We start from the raw sequence: 14719 nt of genomic DNA, 5'->3' as shown, positions 1-14719 counted from the left end.
TGAGGCCCCTGCTTACACCTCATCGGCCAGGATTCTATCAGCAGCCACCTCCAGCTGCCAGTGGGCCAGAGAATTGGTGGTTTGTGGATGCAACCCAAGTGACTCAGCGGAGTCAGGAGCCACAGCTCCCCCCTCACTCACGGAAACAGTGCCTCCCACCCACCCTGCCCCTGGTGATCTGACGATGCCTCATAGCCGGAGTCCTGAGGACGCTCTCCAAGCCCCTACGTCCCTGACTGCAGTACAGCCTGCCTGTGCCTGCTCTGCACTGCCCCATGGCCCAGGAGGACTGAGCTCGGGCCTCAGCATGCCTGCATGTCACCGCCAGTTAACCCCACTCATCATCCATCTCTGCTCAGAGCTGGGGTTCGGGAAGCCATCCCCGACCCCGGCCAGGGCGCACCTCCTGCCCGAGTCCCATGGCCCCGGTCGGTCCTCCGGCTGCGTCCACACATGACCAGTGTGACGTCTGATCCTTGCCGGCCTCCCCTCTAGATGACAGTTTCGCGAGGGAGGTTGTGTGTCCCCAGCACCTCCAGGAGAACCCTACAAGCCCTGTTGCTTTGCTTGTCTTGGCCAGAAGAACAGCTCCGACTTCACGGTATGGCCTTGCCCTCAGGCCCTGTGCTAGGCCCACAAGGCTGCCAAAGATGGCATCAGTCCTCAGTGGACAGGGGGATTTTTGACCTGACGCCCACGCACAGTAGGGGCCCCTCTCCTGTCTCTCCTCTTGCTGTGATGCCCCAGCCCGGGGCCTACAGACGAGGGGCCCCAGGGCCCCACCCATCTGTGGAGGAGTCGCCATCTTCCCATCTGTGGCCTCTGCAGTTAGTGATGGCCCCTCAGCCACCCGTGTCTTCCTCATGTCACCAGAAAGGGGTCCCCATCCAGACCCCAAGAGAGGGCTCTTGGATCTCATACGAGGCAGAATTCGGGCGAGTCCACAGAGTAAAGTGAAAGCAAGTTTATTAGACAAGTAAATAAAGGAAGTGAAGAGAAGAATGTCTGCTCCACAGGCCAAGTGGCCCCCGGGGCTGCTGGTTGGTTATTAATTAACTTTTGTGGTTATTTCTTGATCATATGCTGAACAAGGGGTGGATTATTGGTGAGTTTTCTGGGAAAGGGGGTGGGATTTCCTGGAACTGAGAGCTCCACCTTTTTTAGACCATGTAGTGTCACTTCCTGGTGTTGCCATCTGTGAGCTGTCATGGTGCTGCAGGGAGTGTTTTAGCAGCTAATGCATTATAATGAGCGTACAATGTGCTGTGAGGACAACCACAGGTCACTCGTCGCTGTCTTGGTTTTGGTGGGTCTTGGCTTCTCCAACCTGTTTGTTTGCTTGAGACGGAGTCTCACTCTGTCACCCAGGCTGGAGTGCGGTGGCGCGTTCTCGGCTCACTGCAAGCTCTGCCTCCCAGGTTCAAGCAATTCTGCCTCAGCCTCCCGAGTAGCTGGGACTACAGGTGCACACCACCATGCCTGGCTAATTTTTGTGTTTGTTTATTTATTTTTTTGTGAAGACAGCGTTTCACCATGTTGGCCAGGATGGTCATGATCTCTTGACTCGTGATCCACCTGCCTCAGCCTCCCAAAGTGCTGGGATTACAGGCGTGAGCCACCGCAGCCTGCCTACTGCAACCTGTTTTATCAGCAAGGTCTTTGTGATGTGTCTTGTGCCGACCTCCTCTCTCATCCTGTGACTTAGAATGCCCTCGCCGTCTGGGAATGCAGCCCAGTGGGTCTCAGCCTCGTCTTGCCCAGCCCCTGTTCAAGATGGAGTCACTGTGGTTTGAATGGCTCTGACACTTGGACTTCCACCCTGGCTGTGGGCCAGATGGTCAGGTAGCATGGGGGTGACCACAGGTGTTGTCACCCAAACCAGGACACCTGAGAGTTACCGGAGGTGCTATTAATAATCACCCCAAGTCAGGGGTATCAACTAGGGTTGTCTTGGGCAGTGGGGATGCATGGCTAGTAACTAGCATTAACTAGTACTGACTGACTATCTGCTGCGTGCAAGGAAACCACAGGAGTGACGGTCTTGGCCAGCTGTGCCTGCCGAAGCAACATGGATATGTCAGCTCTTGGATGTGTAACAATCCACTCTGAAATGTTATGGCCTGAGACAACCATTTCCTTGGCCCACAACTCTGTGGGTTGGCACGTGGCCTGTGTGGAACAGAGCAGCTCTGCTCTCAGCTGACCTTGCTAATGCCGGCAGTCAGCTGCCAGATGAGCGAGATTGGCTGGTTGGGGTGGGGAGGAATGGGCTCAGCCGGGCGGCTTCTCTCTGTTCCACATGGTCTCTCGTCCTCATGCTGGTGGGCAGGTTACAAGACAGAGATCGGTGTGAGCATAGGCTCCTGAGGCCCGGGCTTGACCTTGGCACTGGGTGGGTTCTGCCCCTTCTGTTGGTCCAGGCAAATCGTGACGAAGGGCTAGGGTGATAGCGTCCCTCTCTCAGTGGGGAGAGCTGCACACATTGACACCAGAAGGTGAGTCCAGCTTGGCCCCAGTTGCTCTCAGTGCAGAGAGCCAGCCGGGCTCTGGCCTCCTTCACCTGATCTTCCTCCAGTGTGGCCAAGGGGAGGGCCCGGGCCTCCTGACTCTTGAGAGCCTCTGAGAGGTGGGTCGCATGCCTCTGGCTCCTGCAGGAGGATTTTGCCTGATCCTTAGGTGTTGGTTTCCTCTGGCCCACAGAGTGGAGAATTTATTGCCAATATTTATCTGAAATTTATAGAGGGTTTAAACTGTTTCCCTTGAGGTTGTGATGGTAGGGCCTTTAAATTCTCCCTCTGTATAAGCATCAGTCTCCCAGGCAGCATGGCAGGAGGCAGATCTGCCAGTCAGATGATGTATTGGTCCCTGGCTTCGAAATATGTGAACAATTACAAGGTCATTAACTCTGACGCAGAAAAGAGACCTGCCCCGGGCATGGGGACGCCGCACACCAGTGCCACTTGCCCGAGGAGTCATGCAGGGTAGGGGCGGTGGGGGGGGCTGTCCTGTTCTTTCCCTGTTTTGCAGGGATTGGAAAGGGGATGTTGCTCAGGGCATGGGGGTTTACTCTCCGACTTTATCACTCCTGAGCTAATGGCACTGCTGAAAAGCCAGGTCACACAAGCTGTGGGTCCGTGTGGTTAGGGGCACTCCACACACCCTGAAAGCAAGCTCAGGGGTCTGCAGCCCAAGCCTGGAGACTGAACCTGCCCAACCCCCAGCCGTGACGGTCCTTAGCTGATGATGGAAGCCAGCCGACTCCCACCACCCGGGAGCCTCGCCTCTCCCTTAGCTTCAGTCCTTCTAGAGACATGGTGGGGGGCCCGAGGGCCGAGACACCTGAGGCTGCCTTCACCCAAGAAGGGGCCTCAGCGCCACCTGCAAGCTCAGCACACACCGATGGGGCTGGAACCCGCGGACCTGGCTTGGGGAGGCCTTGTAGACCGCCCAGCAGTCTCACCAGGTTCCCGCGTGGAATCTCCCCAATGCCTCAGAAAGCCCCGGGGACAGAGTGGCCGTAAGTGGCTGTGGAGTCCCTAAAGGGAACATATTCGTTCCGCAGCTGTTTATCAAGCACCTACTGTGCGCCGGGCCTCGCGCTGAGCACTGGGAGGCAGCCGTGAGCAGAAGCGACAGAAACCCTGTCCTGTGGAGCTGAGTCGCGGGGAGGGGCAGCGGAGACAGGGATGGACAGGAAGCGGCGCCATACTGAGGGGTGTGAGCCTCCGGTCCAGACACCCAGCTGCGGGGCAAGGACGGTGGCTCTAAACAGGACGTAGGGAGAGGACTCACACTGAAGGCTTGATGGCGACCTCTGAAGTTTATTTTTACTTTTTATGTTTTCAGACAGGGTCTCACTCTATTACCCAGGTTGGAGAGTGTTAAGTGATCTTGGCTCACTGCAGCCTCAACCTCCCGGGCTCAGGCGATCCTCCCACCTCAGCCTCCCAAGCAGCTGGGACCGCAGGCTCGCACCACCACACCCGGCCCAGCCACTTTTGTTTCTGTGGAGATGGGGTCTCACTGTGCTGCCCAGCCTCGCTTGTTTTTAACGGACAAATGGGACTGTCCCCGTTCGTGGGGTGCGGCGTGCCGCGCTCAGGTCAGGTGACTGCACAGCTGCCATCTCCACATTTGCCGTTTCCTTGTGTGGGGGCTCGGCTCCTCCTCCAGCTGCCGTCCGGGTCGTGGTCAGGCCCGCGGTCCTCCCTCAGCGGCACCGGCAGCCGCTCCTCTCTGCTCGTGGTTTTGGTCCTTTTTTTTTTTTTTTGAGACGTAGTCTCGCTCTGTCGCCCAGGCTGGAGTGCAGTGGTGTGATCTCAGCTCACTGCAACCTCTGCCACCTGGGTTCAGGAGATTCTCATGTTTCAGCCTCCTGAGTAGCTGGGACTACAGGCATCTGCCACCACGCCCAACTAATTTTCGTATTTTTAGTAGAGATGGGGTTTCATCATGTTGGCCAGGCTGGTATTGAACTCCCGGCCTCAAGTGATCCACCTGCCTTGGCCTCCTGAAGTGCTGGGATTACAAGTGTGAGCCACTCTGCCTGGCTGGTTTTGTGCCTTTAATCTCTGGCATTGGAGCTTTGAAGGCCGGAGGCAGCAGAGCATGCAGAGACCTGGGAAGGATGCCCGGCGCGGGCACCGCCTGTGCTAAGGCCCTGAGGGGTGTGCGTGGGGGTGCTGGGAAGGCCAAGGTGCTTCGAACCCAGGGGGTGGGCAAGGCAGGTGTCAGGAGGCCCTGGGGGCTTCGTGTTCCCCGGGGTGAGGCCTGAGGACAGGATGCTGTGGTGGGTGGGGGGACCAAGTCTCTGTGGCCTCAGTGCTGGGGTAGACAGGGAGGCTGAAGCTGCTGGAGGCCGCCCCAGAGGCCGGTGTGCCAGGTGCTCCTGAAGACGGGCAGGTGGATGATGGAGGGCAAGGCTCTGTCTCACCCTTGTGGAGCTTCCTCCGTTCTGACCCCTTCCAGTGAAGGGCGGCTCCGAGGCTCTTTCCCCCGTGGGCCCCACCCCCTCCTTCTCGTGAAACCTGGGTGGTCTCAGGCTGAGGTGGAGACATCAGGAGAGCGGGAGGGCGGGGTACGGGATTCACCAACAAGGCCCCTTCCCGCCGCGAACAAAAATCCCGACGCCGGTCTCGAAGGCAGAAAGAAAGCCCTGGCTCAGGAGGCCAGAAAACCCCAGGCTGGGCTCCCAGCAGCTCCAGGCCAGCTTTTCTCAGACAGGCTGTCCCACAGCAGAGACAACAGACAGAAACCACGACGCTCCCAGGGGCACCCTCCTGCCACGACGTGAACCTGATGCAGAACGCGGTTCACTCCCTCGGGACGCAGAGGCCAACTTCAGCCGGGCGTAGCAGCAGCACAGACTCCACCGTCCCGGGGAAGGAGCCTGTGGGTGACGCGAGACTCCAGGGTGGGGTGTCCTGGGCCGGGCTGAGCAGCGAGGAGGCTCTGGGTCGCCCGACTGGGGTCAGGGAGACTGGCGTTAGCCGCGTGCCGTGTAATCATCTCCTCGAGGAGGGAGCAAGTCTGGGTCTGTCCTGCGGTGGGTGGTGTGGGAGAGGCCGTAAATGATCAGCGACGCGGCCTCCCGGTTCTCTCTCCTGCCTGGGACTTGGCTTCCTGAAGGCAGAGTCGTGGGGAGGGAGGAGCCCCTGTTCCTCACACAAGGGACTGGGGCTCTGGGGTGGGCTGACGGGCAGCCCCCGAGGATGCAGCTAGGGCCCCTGTGAGGGTGGCCCTCTTTGGGAAAAGGGGTCTTTGCAGATGTGATTAAGGTAACAGCCTGGAGATGAGAGCAGCCTGGACTAGGATGAACCAGTAGTCCAGGGATGACTGAGGGATCCGAGCTCCGCTGGGCAGAGGCTCTGCCCCGTGTGCCCCCACGGCTGGCCTGCCCTCGGCACCTTCTCAGCACCACGGAGGGAACAGGCAATGCCAGGGCTGCCCACCCTTTCTCGGGTGGTGGGGGGGATTCAGGAGATGAGGCAAGCACAGTGCCCGCCCTGGGCCTGGCGCACTTGTCCAGCGCAGGAGGCTCAGGGCTGAGGACCTGAGCACAGCGGAGCTTGGGCCACGTGGATCAGACCCCTTTGTTCATAGTGACGTCAGCCTGTGGGTGGCACCAGCATTTTTTTATGAGGTGGGTGGGATGGGACAGGGGCTGGCTCAGGGCTCTCCAGGGAAGCAGATTAATAGCAGACATGGGTTTAGATGTGGATGTTCATCTAAGGAATCGACTCACACGGTTATAGAGGCTGAGAATACCGAGACTGGCTGTCGGCTGGCAGGCGCCCAGGGGAGCCGGTGGCGTGAGCTCCAAGCCTGAAGGCAGGAGAGGACCCACGTCCCAGCCTGAATCGAGCAGTGTGTGAACACTCCCTTCCTCAGCCTTTCTGTCCTACTCAGGCCTGCAGGGGACAGATTTAAACACGGCTCCCACCAGAGGCCATGCACAGACCACCCAGAATAAGGGGAGAGCAAATGTCCCGGCGCTCTGTCCCCTGCCACGTTGACACAAAACCCTCACAGGCAGGACAGCGTGGCGGGACAGGCTGGTGTTCAGTGAAACGACATGGAAGCACAAAAGGATACGTAGTGACAGATACATCTCTACTGTGCATGGGGGTCAGAAAGCCAGGGGCTGCGGGGGTTTATTTGCTGGGCTTTTGTTCAGACCCAGGCTGCGTGTGCTCTGGGGATGCGTGGAGCGGCATCTGCACAGCAAGCGGCTGTTTGTAAACAGATTGTTGGTGTGTTCGGGTGCTGGGGGAGGTGGTTGGTGCAGTGGGGCGGGGGGGTTCCCTGCACAGAACAAGCAAGCACTGGGGGTAGGAACCACAGGACGAAAAACCTGTCAAGTGTTTGGGTCGGTGGAATAACTGCCCCTCAGCCCCCACGGCCGTCGTGTAACAAAGAGAAAGAGGAGCAGCCTGCACCAGACACAGCCCAGACCTGCTCCTTCTCTGTGGGCAGGGTCCCCTGAAAACAGCCCCCAGGAGGCAAAGCCCTGGGACCCACCAGGCCTGCAGGTGCCCTGGGAATGGAGGGCCGGGCCCCTTGGTCTCTCACAGGCCCCTGGCTGGCTGGGCTGTCCGCCTCTGTCGGGAAGGCCGCCCGCACCCAGTGCCGTCTCCCTTTAGGTGTGGCAGTGTGGTGGCAGCATGGAGGTGCTGCCCTGCTCCCGCGTGGCCCACATCGAGCGCACCAGGAAGCCCTACAACAACGACATCGACTACTATGCCAAGCGCAACGCCCTGCGTGCCGCCGAGGTGTGGATGGACGACTTCAAGTCCCACGTGTACATGGCCTGGAACATCCCCATGACAGTGAGTCCCCCACGGCCAGGAGCTGGGGCCACACCCCAGGGTCGGGGTCAACGTCATGGTAGGGCGCAGGGAGGCCCCATGCAGGTGTGAGCAGGTGCAAGCAGGTGTGTGCCGGTGTGAGTGGGTGAGCTGTCTGCCTGCGGAGGAGCCTTCCTCACACTGGGAAGAGACCAGCTCACACCAAACCCGTTGTGGTGGATGTTTTTCTCTCAACTGCTGGTGGTTAGAAGCCAGGGAGGGGCAGCCTCTCCCCAACTTGGTGCCGCTGCCTCAGCCAGGGCCCCACTTAGCACCCTGCACAGTTCCTGTCGGCCAGCGCAGCCCCCTCCGCTCCCCCAGCCCTGGGCAGCCTCAAATGGCTGTTTCGTGAACGGCTCATACACTGTGTGGCTTCCCACCCTCAGCACCACATTTTCCAGGTCACCCCCCGCCGTGGCTGAGTCACGTCCACGGTGTGAACGGGCCGGTCGTGTGGCTCCACTCCTTCGTGGATGGACGTTTTGGCTGTTTCCTGTTGGGTTTTGGCCTGTGAGTGGCTGACCTGCTTCAAGTCGAGGATTGCCGTTTGTTTTCTAATTTGTAGTCGACCAATTTCCCATAAAGAGCCTGAATTCTGGCTTTTCTCAAAGTGCCCCAGCCGCCACAAGCCTAAGAAGGGCAGGTGCTGAGATAGGAGGCCGTGACCCTCTGCCCATCCCGCCATCCCCCAGCGTCTCTGGGAACCACCCCCTTCCTTCCCTGGCCACTGTAGGCATCGGGTCCCTGAGTTCTGGGAGGGCTCATCTTAGACAGCCTTGTGTTTTGCATCAGCCCCAGTAAGAACCAGATCTTAAGTCATGACCCAGTGTGTACACACACGTGTATATTTACATCCGTCCACATACAGCACTTTGCATCCACAGTACCAGTCATCCTTCTCATTCACAATATACTACTTCTTAAAAATTCCACTGTAGCACCTAAATTGGTTCACCACCCCCTGCTGGACTGCACCCTCGCGTGTGGGCGACACGGCCTGGAGGGACCCCAGGCTGGACCATTCACCGTGCAAACCCAGCATCCCACCCCCAGATCAGCTCCCATGGCAGCTTCTGTCAGGCAGGTCGGGAGTCTGTGGACACGTGCACTTGTGTCTGAGAGATGAGAAGAGGGTACCCGGTGCTCCTACAGCCTTGTTTTCCACAAAGTGATTTGGAAAACGTGCAGGGTGACGACGTCCCCAAGTGTGTGGGCAACTGAGTGAGGGGCTCCAGGCCCCCGGGCAGTGAGGCCGGCAAATGCCTGTCGCCTCCCTGTGTCCAAGGGCCCTGGCGTGAGCCCCTTGACTAATCAAAGCCTCATAACAAAGCAACAATGAGTTTCTGGTGTGATCGCCCCACTTTACCAATGAGAAACTGAGGCACAGAGAGGGTAAGGGACTGTCCCAGGGCCACACACCAGAAGGTGACGGGATTCAAGCCCAGGCCATACAGGCCAAGTCGTCTGCCCTCCTCACAAGGCCTGAGCCTGGAGGGTCCCTGGGCAGGAGGCAGGTGCTCCCTCAGGGCTGGCTGCCCGTCAGAGAGTGCTGGGCCCACAGCCGCTCAGGCCCCACAATCCCAGGAAGACACAGGCCCCACACTCGGCTGTGGGTTCTCACGGCAGAGGACACGGGTCAAAATCAGCAGAGGGAAGGGATGCCCGGGCCGGGCCCAGGAGAGACTGGGCGCGAGCTCCCAGGTGTCCCCTCCCAGGGGGTCCCGTGGACTTGATTCTCCAGCACCCATGCATGACATGTGCCAGGCGGGGCCAGCCAGGAGCCCCCGAGCCTCAGTGTCCAGGGTCCTCACCGGGCTGGTCTCGTGGACATGGCTGACCTTGGTCTCCGCCCTCCAGTGGCCATGCCAGGTGAGCAGGGCTGTCTTCTCAGGCAGGAGGTTCCTGGGCCCAGGTGGGTGTGGACAAGCCGGCTGCAGCAGGGGCCGTCTGTCCAGGCTGGGGCTGGTCTTCGGCAGGGCCCTTCCCCTCAGGAGCAGCTGCCTCGGACCCTCTGTGGATATTGGGAGGCTGGGGGTCCCGCCTGGGTGGGGCCTCAGCCCCTGAATCCCTGGGGGAGGCTGCTTCTGTGAGGGGACTCGGTCCCTGGAGCCCCCCAACCTCATCATGGGGACGGTGACACTCATGTGCCCTCCCGCCTCCTTCCGGCCTTGCAGAACCCAGGGGTGGACTTCGGGGACGTGTCGGAGAGGCTGGCCCTGCGCCAGAGGCTGAAGTGTCGCAGCTTCAAGTGGTACCTGGAGAACGTGTACCCGGAGATGAGGATCTACAACAACACCCTCACGTACGGAGAGGTAGCGCCTCCCCCGAGGGCCCCGCGCAGCCCGGCAGGCCTTCCACCCTGACTCCTGCACACACGTGTACATTCAGGGGGAGGCAGGCACATCCACGTGCACACACAAGGTGCAGGTTCACATGAACACATGCACCTGCAGACACGCATGTCCATACACACCCATTCCTTCACAGGGACCTGCCTAGAGGCAGACGTGTAGTCACATCCATGCATACACGTGTTCACATGCCTGATTCAGACATATCTATGCACTCACGTGTATGTGCACACAGGCAGGCATGCACTCACCTAGACATGTGTAAAGGGACACATTCACAGGCATGTATGCAAATCCATGCAAACATATGTACAAGTGCACGTGGACACGAGTATACACCTGCAGTTTTGCTCATGTAGACACAGAGCTCTTCATACACAAATGTTTCACTAAGTGCATGAACCCCGAAGGGGCTTGCCTGTGCACAGATCAACATACAAGCACTTGTTATCAAGGAACAATAATGTGCATGTGTGTACACATCTGCATCCACAGATGCAGAGCCGTGTTCATACCCCACCACGTGTGCATGCAGGTGCCCACACAGATGCACACGATGGGTGATATGCATGCCCACACTCATACAGGCACATCAGCTACACAGAGATCCCGTCTCCACCGGCCCCCACCTGCACTGCGCTCTGTAAAGCCAGCAAGAAGGTGCTGCTTTTCTGCCCTCTCCCCGGTCTGTGCAGGGGACAGGGTGCCTCCCACTATGGGACTCGAGTGTCCCAGCCCTGAGCTGGCATTTGGATGGGGCAAGGAGAAGAGTCCCTGGGGTGGATGGTCCTCGCTGAGCCTCCCCTCCCTCAGCTTCTGGTCCCCCTGCACTGACTCCAGTCCCTTGGGCACAGAGATGTCCCAGGCAGCGCTGAGAGTGCATCAGTGTGCCGCCCCGTCCCCCAGCCTCCCTGTGCTTCTGCTCTGCCCACTCCGTCCTCAATCAGCCAAGCTCGGACACCGCCCACCCAGAGCAGCTGGGTGTTTCTAATTTGTAGTCAGCATCCAAACTCGATTGGGCTTTCTCAGTGGTCCCAGTTCAAACCTGTGTGACCTCTTGCGGTGGCCATGATGGAGGGGTTAGCTGCCGCTGCAAACCCAGCAGCCTGGAAACGCAGTGGACAAAAGCAATAAGCGTCTACCCTTGCTCACAAGCCAGGGCCACTTAGGCAGTGCTGCTGGCCTGGGCCAGGCTGTGCTGATCTCGGATGGGCCTGTTCTGGTGGCTGGTGGTTGGCTGCCCGATGACAACTCGCTCCCCAGCAGGCTGGCCTGGGCTTGTTCAGAGTGGTGTCAGGACTCCTTCCCAGACGGAGTGGCAGCTGGAAGGTCTCCCAAGGATCCAAGCCAAGGCCAGCCCAGACTCCAAGGCCAGCGAGCGGTCTCTGCCCACTCAGTGGGAGCTGCAAGGGTGCAGGGAGCAGGCGGCAAGGCAGGGAAGCCCCCCCATGGCTTAGGGGCTCCATCCCTGCTGCTGAGAAAGGCTGACACCGCCGTCCTCAAGCCTCCCCTATTGACTGATGGCCAAGTCTCCATCTGTGCATGGCAGATACATCCATGTCTCCATCAGTGACAAACTCGGTCGGCCACCCCTTCCCGGGAGGTCCAGCAAGTCCCTTCCCAGGCAGCCCACCCAGCCAGAGCACTCCACAAGCCCCCACCCCTCCCAGGAGCACCTCCTTAGGTGCTGGCTGCATGAGGCTCTGTGGGGCTCCACCCTCAGGTGACCCTGGACTTTCTCCTGGGGCTTCTGGTTGCAGGTGAGAAACAGCAAAGCCAGTGGCTACTGCCTGGACCAGGGAGCGGAGGACGGCGACCGGGCGATCCTCTACCCCTGCCACGGGATGTCCTCCCAGGTAGGAGTAGCAGCAGCCACCCATGGAGCTCCCAAGAGGGGCACCCCAGGCCACCCGGACCCCACACCCTGGGGCAGAGGCACGGGGCCAGCCTGCTGGGGTGTTCTGATGCCACCAGGGCTGCATTCCAGGGCTTGGAGCAGCCTGAGGGCCGCTCTAGAAGAGGCCTCCCAGCCTGCCCCACCTGGAAGGCAGCAGAACGTGGTGAATTGAACAGCCTGGGCCGGGCGCAGTGGCTCACACCTGTCATCCCAGCATGATGGGAGGCCAAGGCAGAGTCTGCTTGATCACGTAAGCCCAGGAATTGAGACCAGCCTGGGCAGTGTGGCGAAACCCTGTCTCTACAAAAAATATGAAAATTAGCCGGGCATGGTGGTGCATGCCTGTAGTCCCAGCTACTCAGGAGGCTGAGGCAGGAAGATCACCTGAGCCTGGGATGCAGAGGTTGAGCCAAGATCGTGCCACTGCACTCCAGCCTGGGCACCAGAGAAAGACCCTGTCTCAAAAAAATTAAAAGGAACCAGGCCTTTGGGGTCAGATGGGCTGTGGGCATATCACTGCCCCCTCAGTCAAGAGAGATGGCAACAGTATGTACCGCTCAGGGCTGTTGGTGATTAAAGTGGAAGATGTGGAAGCATTTGCCCCACGGTGGGTTAATATGGAAATAGTGCTGTTGCAACAGCAGTCTATTAACCACCGAGCCATCCCCACCTGGGCGGGACTCACCTGCAGTGCAGGCCCAGCCCCATGGAATCGGTGGTCAGGGACTGGCCATAGTGAAGGTCCGAGCCATTCTGACCACAACCTCCATAAAGAGCTGGGCATTTCTAGCCCCACGGGAATGCGTGTTCCGCTCACACATGGCGCTTTTCAGTGAGCACTGCGTGTCACCCAAAGTAAACCCGACTCCTGTCCTCCCTGAAACAAGTGGGGCCACGCTCTGAGTCTGAGCCCTGTTCATGACGTCTGTTGGGAGCCTGGCCCTGCGGAGCTTCTGGGCACCGTCCAGCCCACATCCCCATGTGGGCCCTGCCCGGCAGGCCTCTCCCACTCACAACAGTGTTCCCAGGGTGGGAGGCTCCAAGGCAGCCGCTCAGGGCCCCGTTTGCAGCTCGCACAGCCTTTCCGTGCTTACCAGGGAGAGCCTGGGCTGGAGCATGGGCCATGGCACTCCCGGGCCTGGACACTGCTCACACACAGCCCTGGTGGTCCTGTCCCCAGCTGGTGCGGTACAGCGCTGATGGCCTGCTACAGCTGGGGCCTCTGGGCTCCACAGCCTTCTTGCCCGACTCCAAGTGTCTGGTGGATGACGGCAGGGGCCGCACGCCCACCCTGAGGAAGTGTGAGGATGTGGCGAGGCCCACACAGCGGCTGTGGGACTTCACCCAGGTCAGCCACTGGGGAAGGGGGGCCGTGGGGTTGGGACAGGGCTGCTGGGACCCCTGGGCACCTCTGCCACTAGAGCCAGCCCACTGGGTGGGAGCTGGAGTGCAGCAGTGGGTGGTCAGGGGACGGGGCCTGGATCAGCTGCTCCCTCGAGGGCCCCGATTCTCATAGAGAGGGCAGGTGACTGGCCAGGGTCACATAGCCAGAGAGGGGCTGGGCTGGACAGTCTGATCATAGCCCTGAATCTGCCTCTTCCAGCCTCAGGTGCCCAGGGCAGAAGCAGGATTTAGGGAGGGGATGAGGTGTGACTCCAACCTGGGCTGCTAGCTCTGCGGGAATGATGGGAGATCCTCAAAGCTCCACTGACGTCAGCCCCTTCCTGGCCCCCGGGTGCTGCTGTGATGTGGGTCTCCATTCAAGCTGCCCCAAGAATGAGCACGAGGGCTGAGAGCACAAAGCAGCTGCCTGGGGTGGGGTGGGGACGAGGAGCCTGCACCCCTGGCTGACTTGGTGTGACTGACCCCACAGAGCGGCCCCATTGTGAGCCGGGCCACGGGCCGCTGCCTGGAGGTGGAGATGTCCAAAGATGCCAACTTCGGGCTCCGGCTGGTGGTGCAGAGGTGCTCGGGGCAGAAGTGGATGATCAGAAACTGGATCAAACACGCACGGCACTGACCCCGCCTCTGCCTGGACCCCCACAGACCTCGGGAAGGGGCTGGTCCAAGCCAGTGTGGTTGAGTGGCCGGGGTATGCCCAGCAGACACAGCAGGGCAGGGCTCTATGTGCGGCCAGGACAGCAGAGGCCAAGGGGCCGAGGTGTGGCTGAGTGACCAGGGTGTCAGCCACTGCATCTGGAGTACAGCTCCTCCTAGGACAGGTGGCTCTACCCAAGGGAGGGCGTCTGGGGATAGTGACGCCGACTCAAACACGTGCCTTCTCCACGGTATCTCCTGGCCAGGCTGCTGGGACAGCCACCGCCTCTGCATGTACCACAGCCCCCATGCCCCATAGGGTGGCCAAGCCCCAGACCACGTGCCAGGCGGCGCCCCGGCGTCTTCCACCCGCGGCCTCCCATGCTCCAAGCAGCCTCCCCCAGCCCTTGCAACCGCTCAGCCCTCCAACCGAGACCTAAGTCACACATCGCAACGTAGCTCCTCATGGTCTGGTTAAGAGGGCTGCTGGGGGACATGGACGGCGACAAACCTGAGGCTGTGTCTAGGAGGCTGGTGCGACTGCTTCAGCAGAGACCAAATAAAGAGGATTAGGCAGCAGTGCTGTGTGTGTCTTCCTTGGAGCTGAGCTGGGGGGTGGGGCCTGGGCCCTGCCACAGCCCAGCCCCTCGCCTGTTTTAATAAATAGTTTTATTGGCGCCCAGCCATGCCCATTTGCTTACTATTGTCTGTGACCACCGCTGTGGGGCTCTCGGTGCAGAGTTGAGCCATGGCCGCGTAGCTCACAAAGCCGCAGACGTGGACTCTGGCTGACGCCCGTGCTGGGATGTGGCCCGGCAGGCGGCCTCACGTGTACAGACAGACCATGAACTCAACACAGCCAGAAAAATGGAGGAGAGCACGTCCCCTGCAGCCGCACATGGCAGCTGGAGGCCGTCAGCCTGAGAACTCACCCGAACAGAAAACCAAAACCACGTGTTCTTATTCATGGGAGCTGAACGCTGTGTGCACACGACACAGAGAGGGAACAGCAGATGCCAGGGACTCTAGAGGGGCGGGTGGGAGGAGGATGAGGGCTGGAAAACCACCTGTCCGGAGCCGCGTCCACT

The 14719-nt window shown here is 60.0% G+C and overlaps 1 protein-coding gene across 2 annotated transcripts in view; it reads left to right on the top strand.

The window, feature by feature from the left end:
• LOC108527510 (polypeptide N-acetylgalactosaminyltransferase 9) overlaps positions 1–14317 on the top strand; it is a 63958-nt gene extending 49641 nt beyond the window's left edge. For both annotated transcript variants that reach the window (XM_017868830.1, XM_017868831.1), the window contains 5 exons: positions 7143–7328; positions 9521–9658; positions 11458–11553; positions 12775–12942; positions 13468–14317. In XM_017868830.1, the coding sequence (XP_017724319.1) occupies positions 7143–7328; positions 9521–9658; positions 11458–11553; positions 12775–12942; positions 13468–13614 (735 nt within the window). In that variant the 3' untranslated portion in view covers positions 13615–14317. The remainder of the gene's footprint in view (positions 1–7142; positions 7329–9520; positions 9659–11457; positions 11554–12774; positions 12943–13467) is intronic.
• The last annotated feature ends 402 nt before the right edge of the window (positions 14318–14719 follow it).

Source organism: Rhinopithecus bieti, unplaced genomic scaffold (genome assembly GCF_001698545.2).
Source record: "Rhinopithecus bieti isolate Rb0 unplaced genomic scaffold, ASM169854v2 scaffold_4907, whole genome shotgun sequence".
Taxonomy (NCBI): Eukaryota; Metazoa; Chordata; class Mammalia; order Primates; family Cercopithecidae; genus Rhinopithecus; species Rhinopithecus bieti.
The sequence above is the reverse complement of the archived record's forward strand: the minus strand, read 5'-3'. Positions and strand labels throughout refer to the sequence as shown.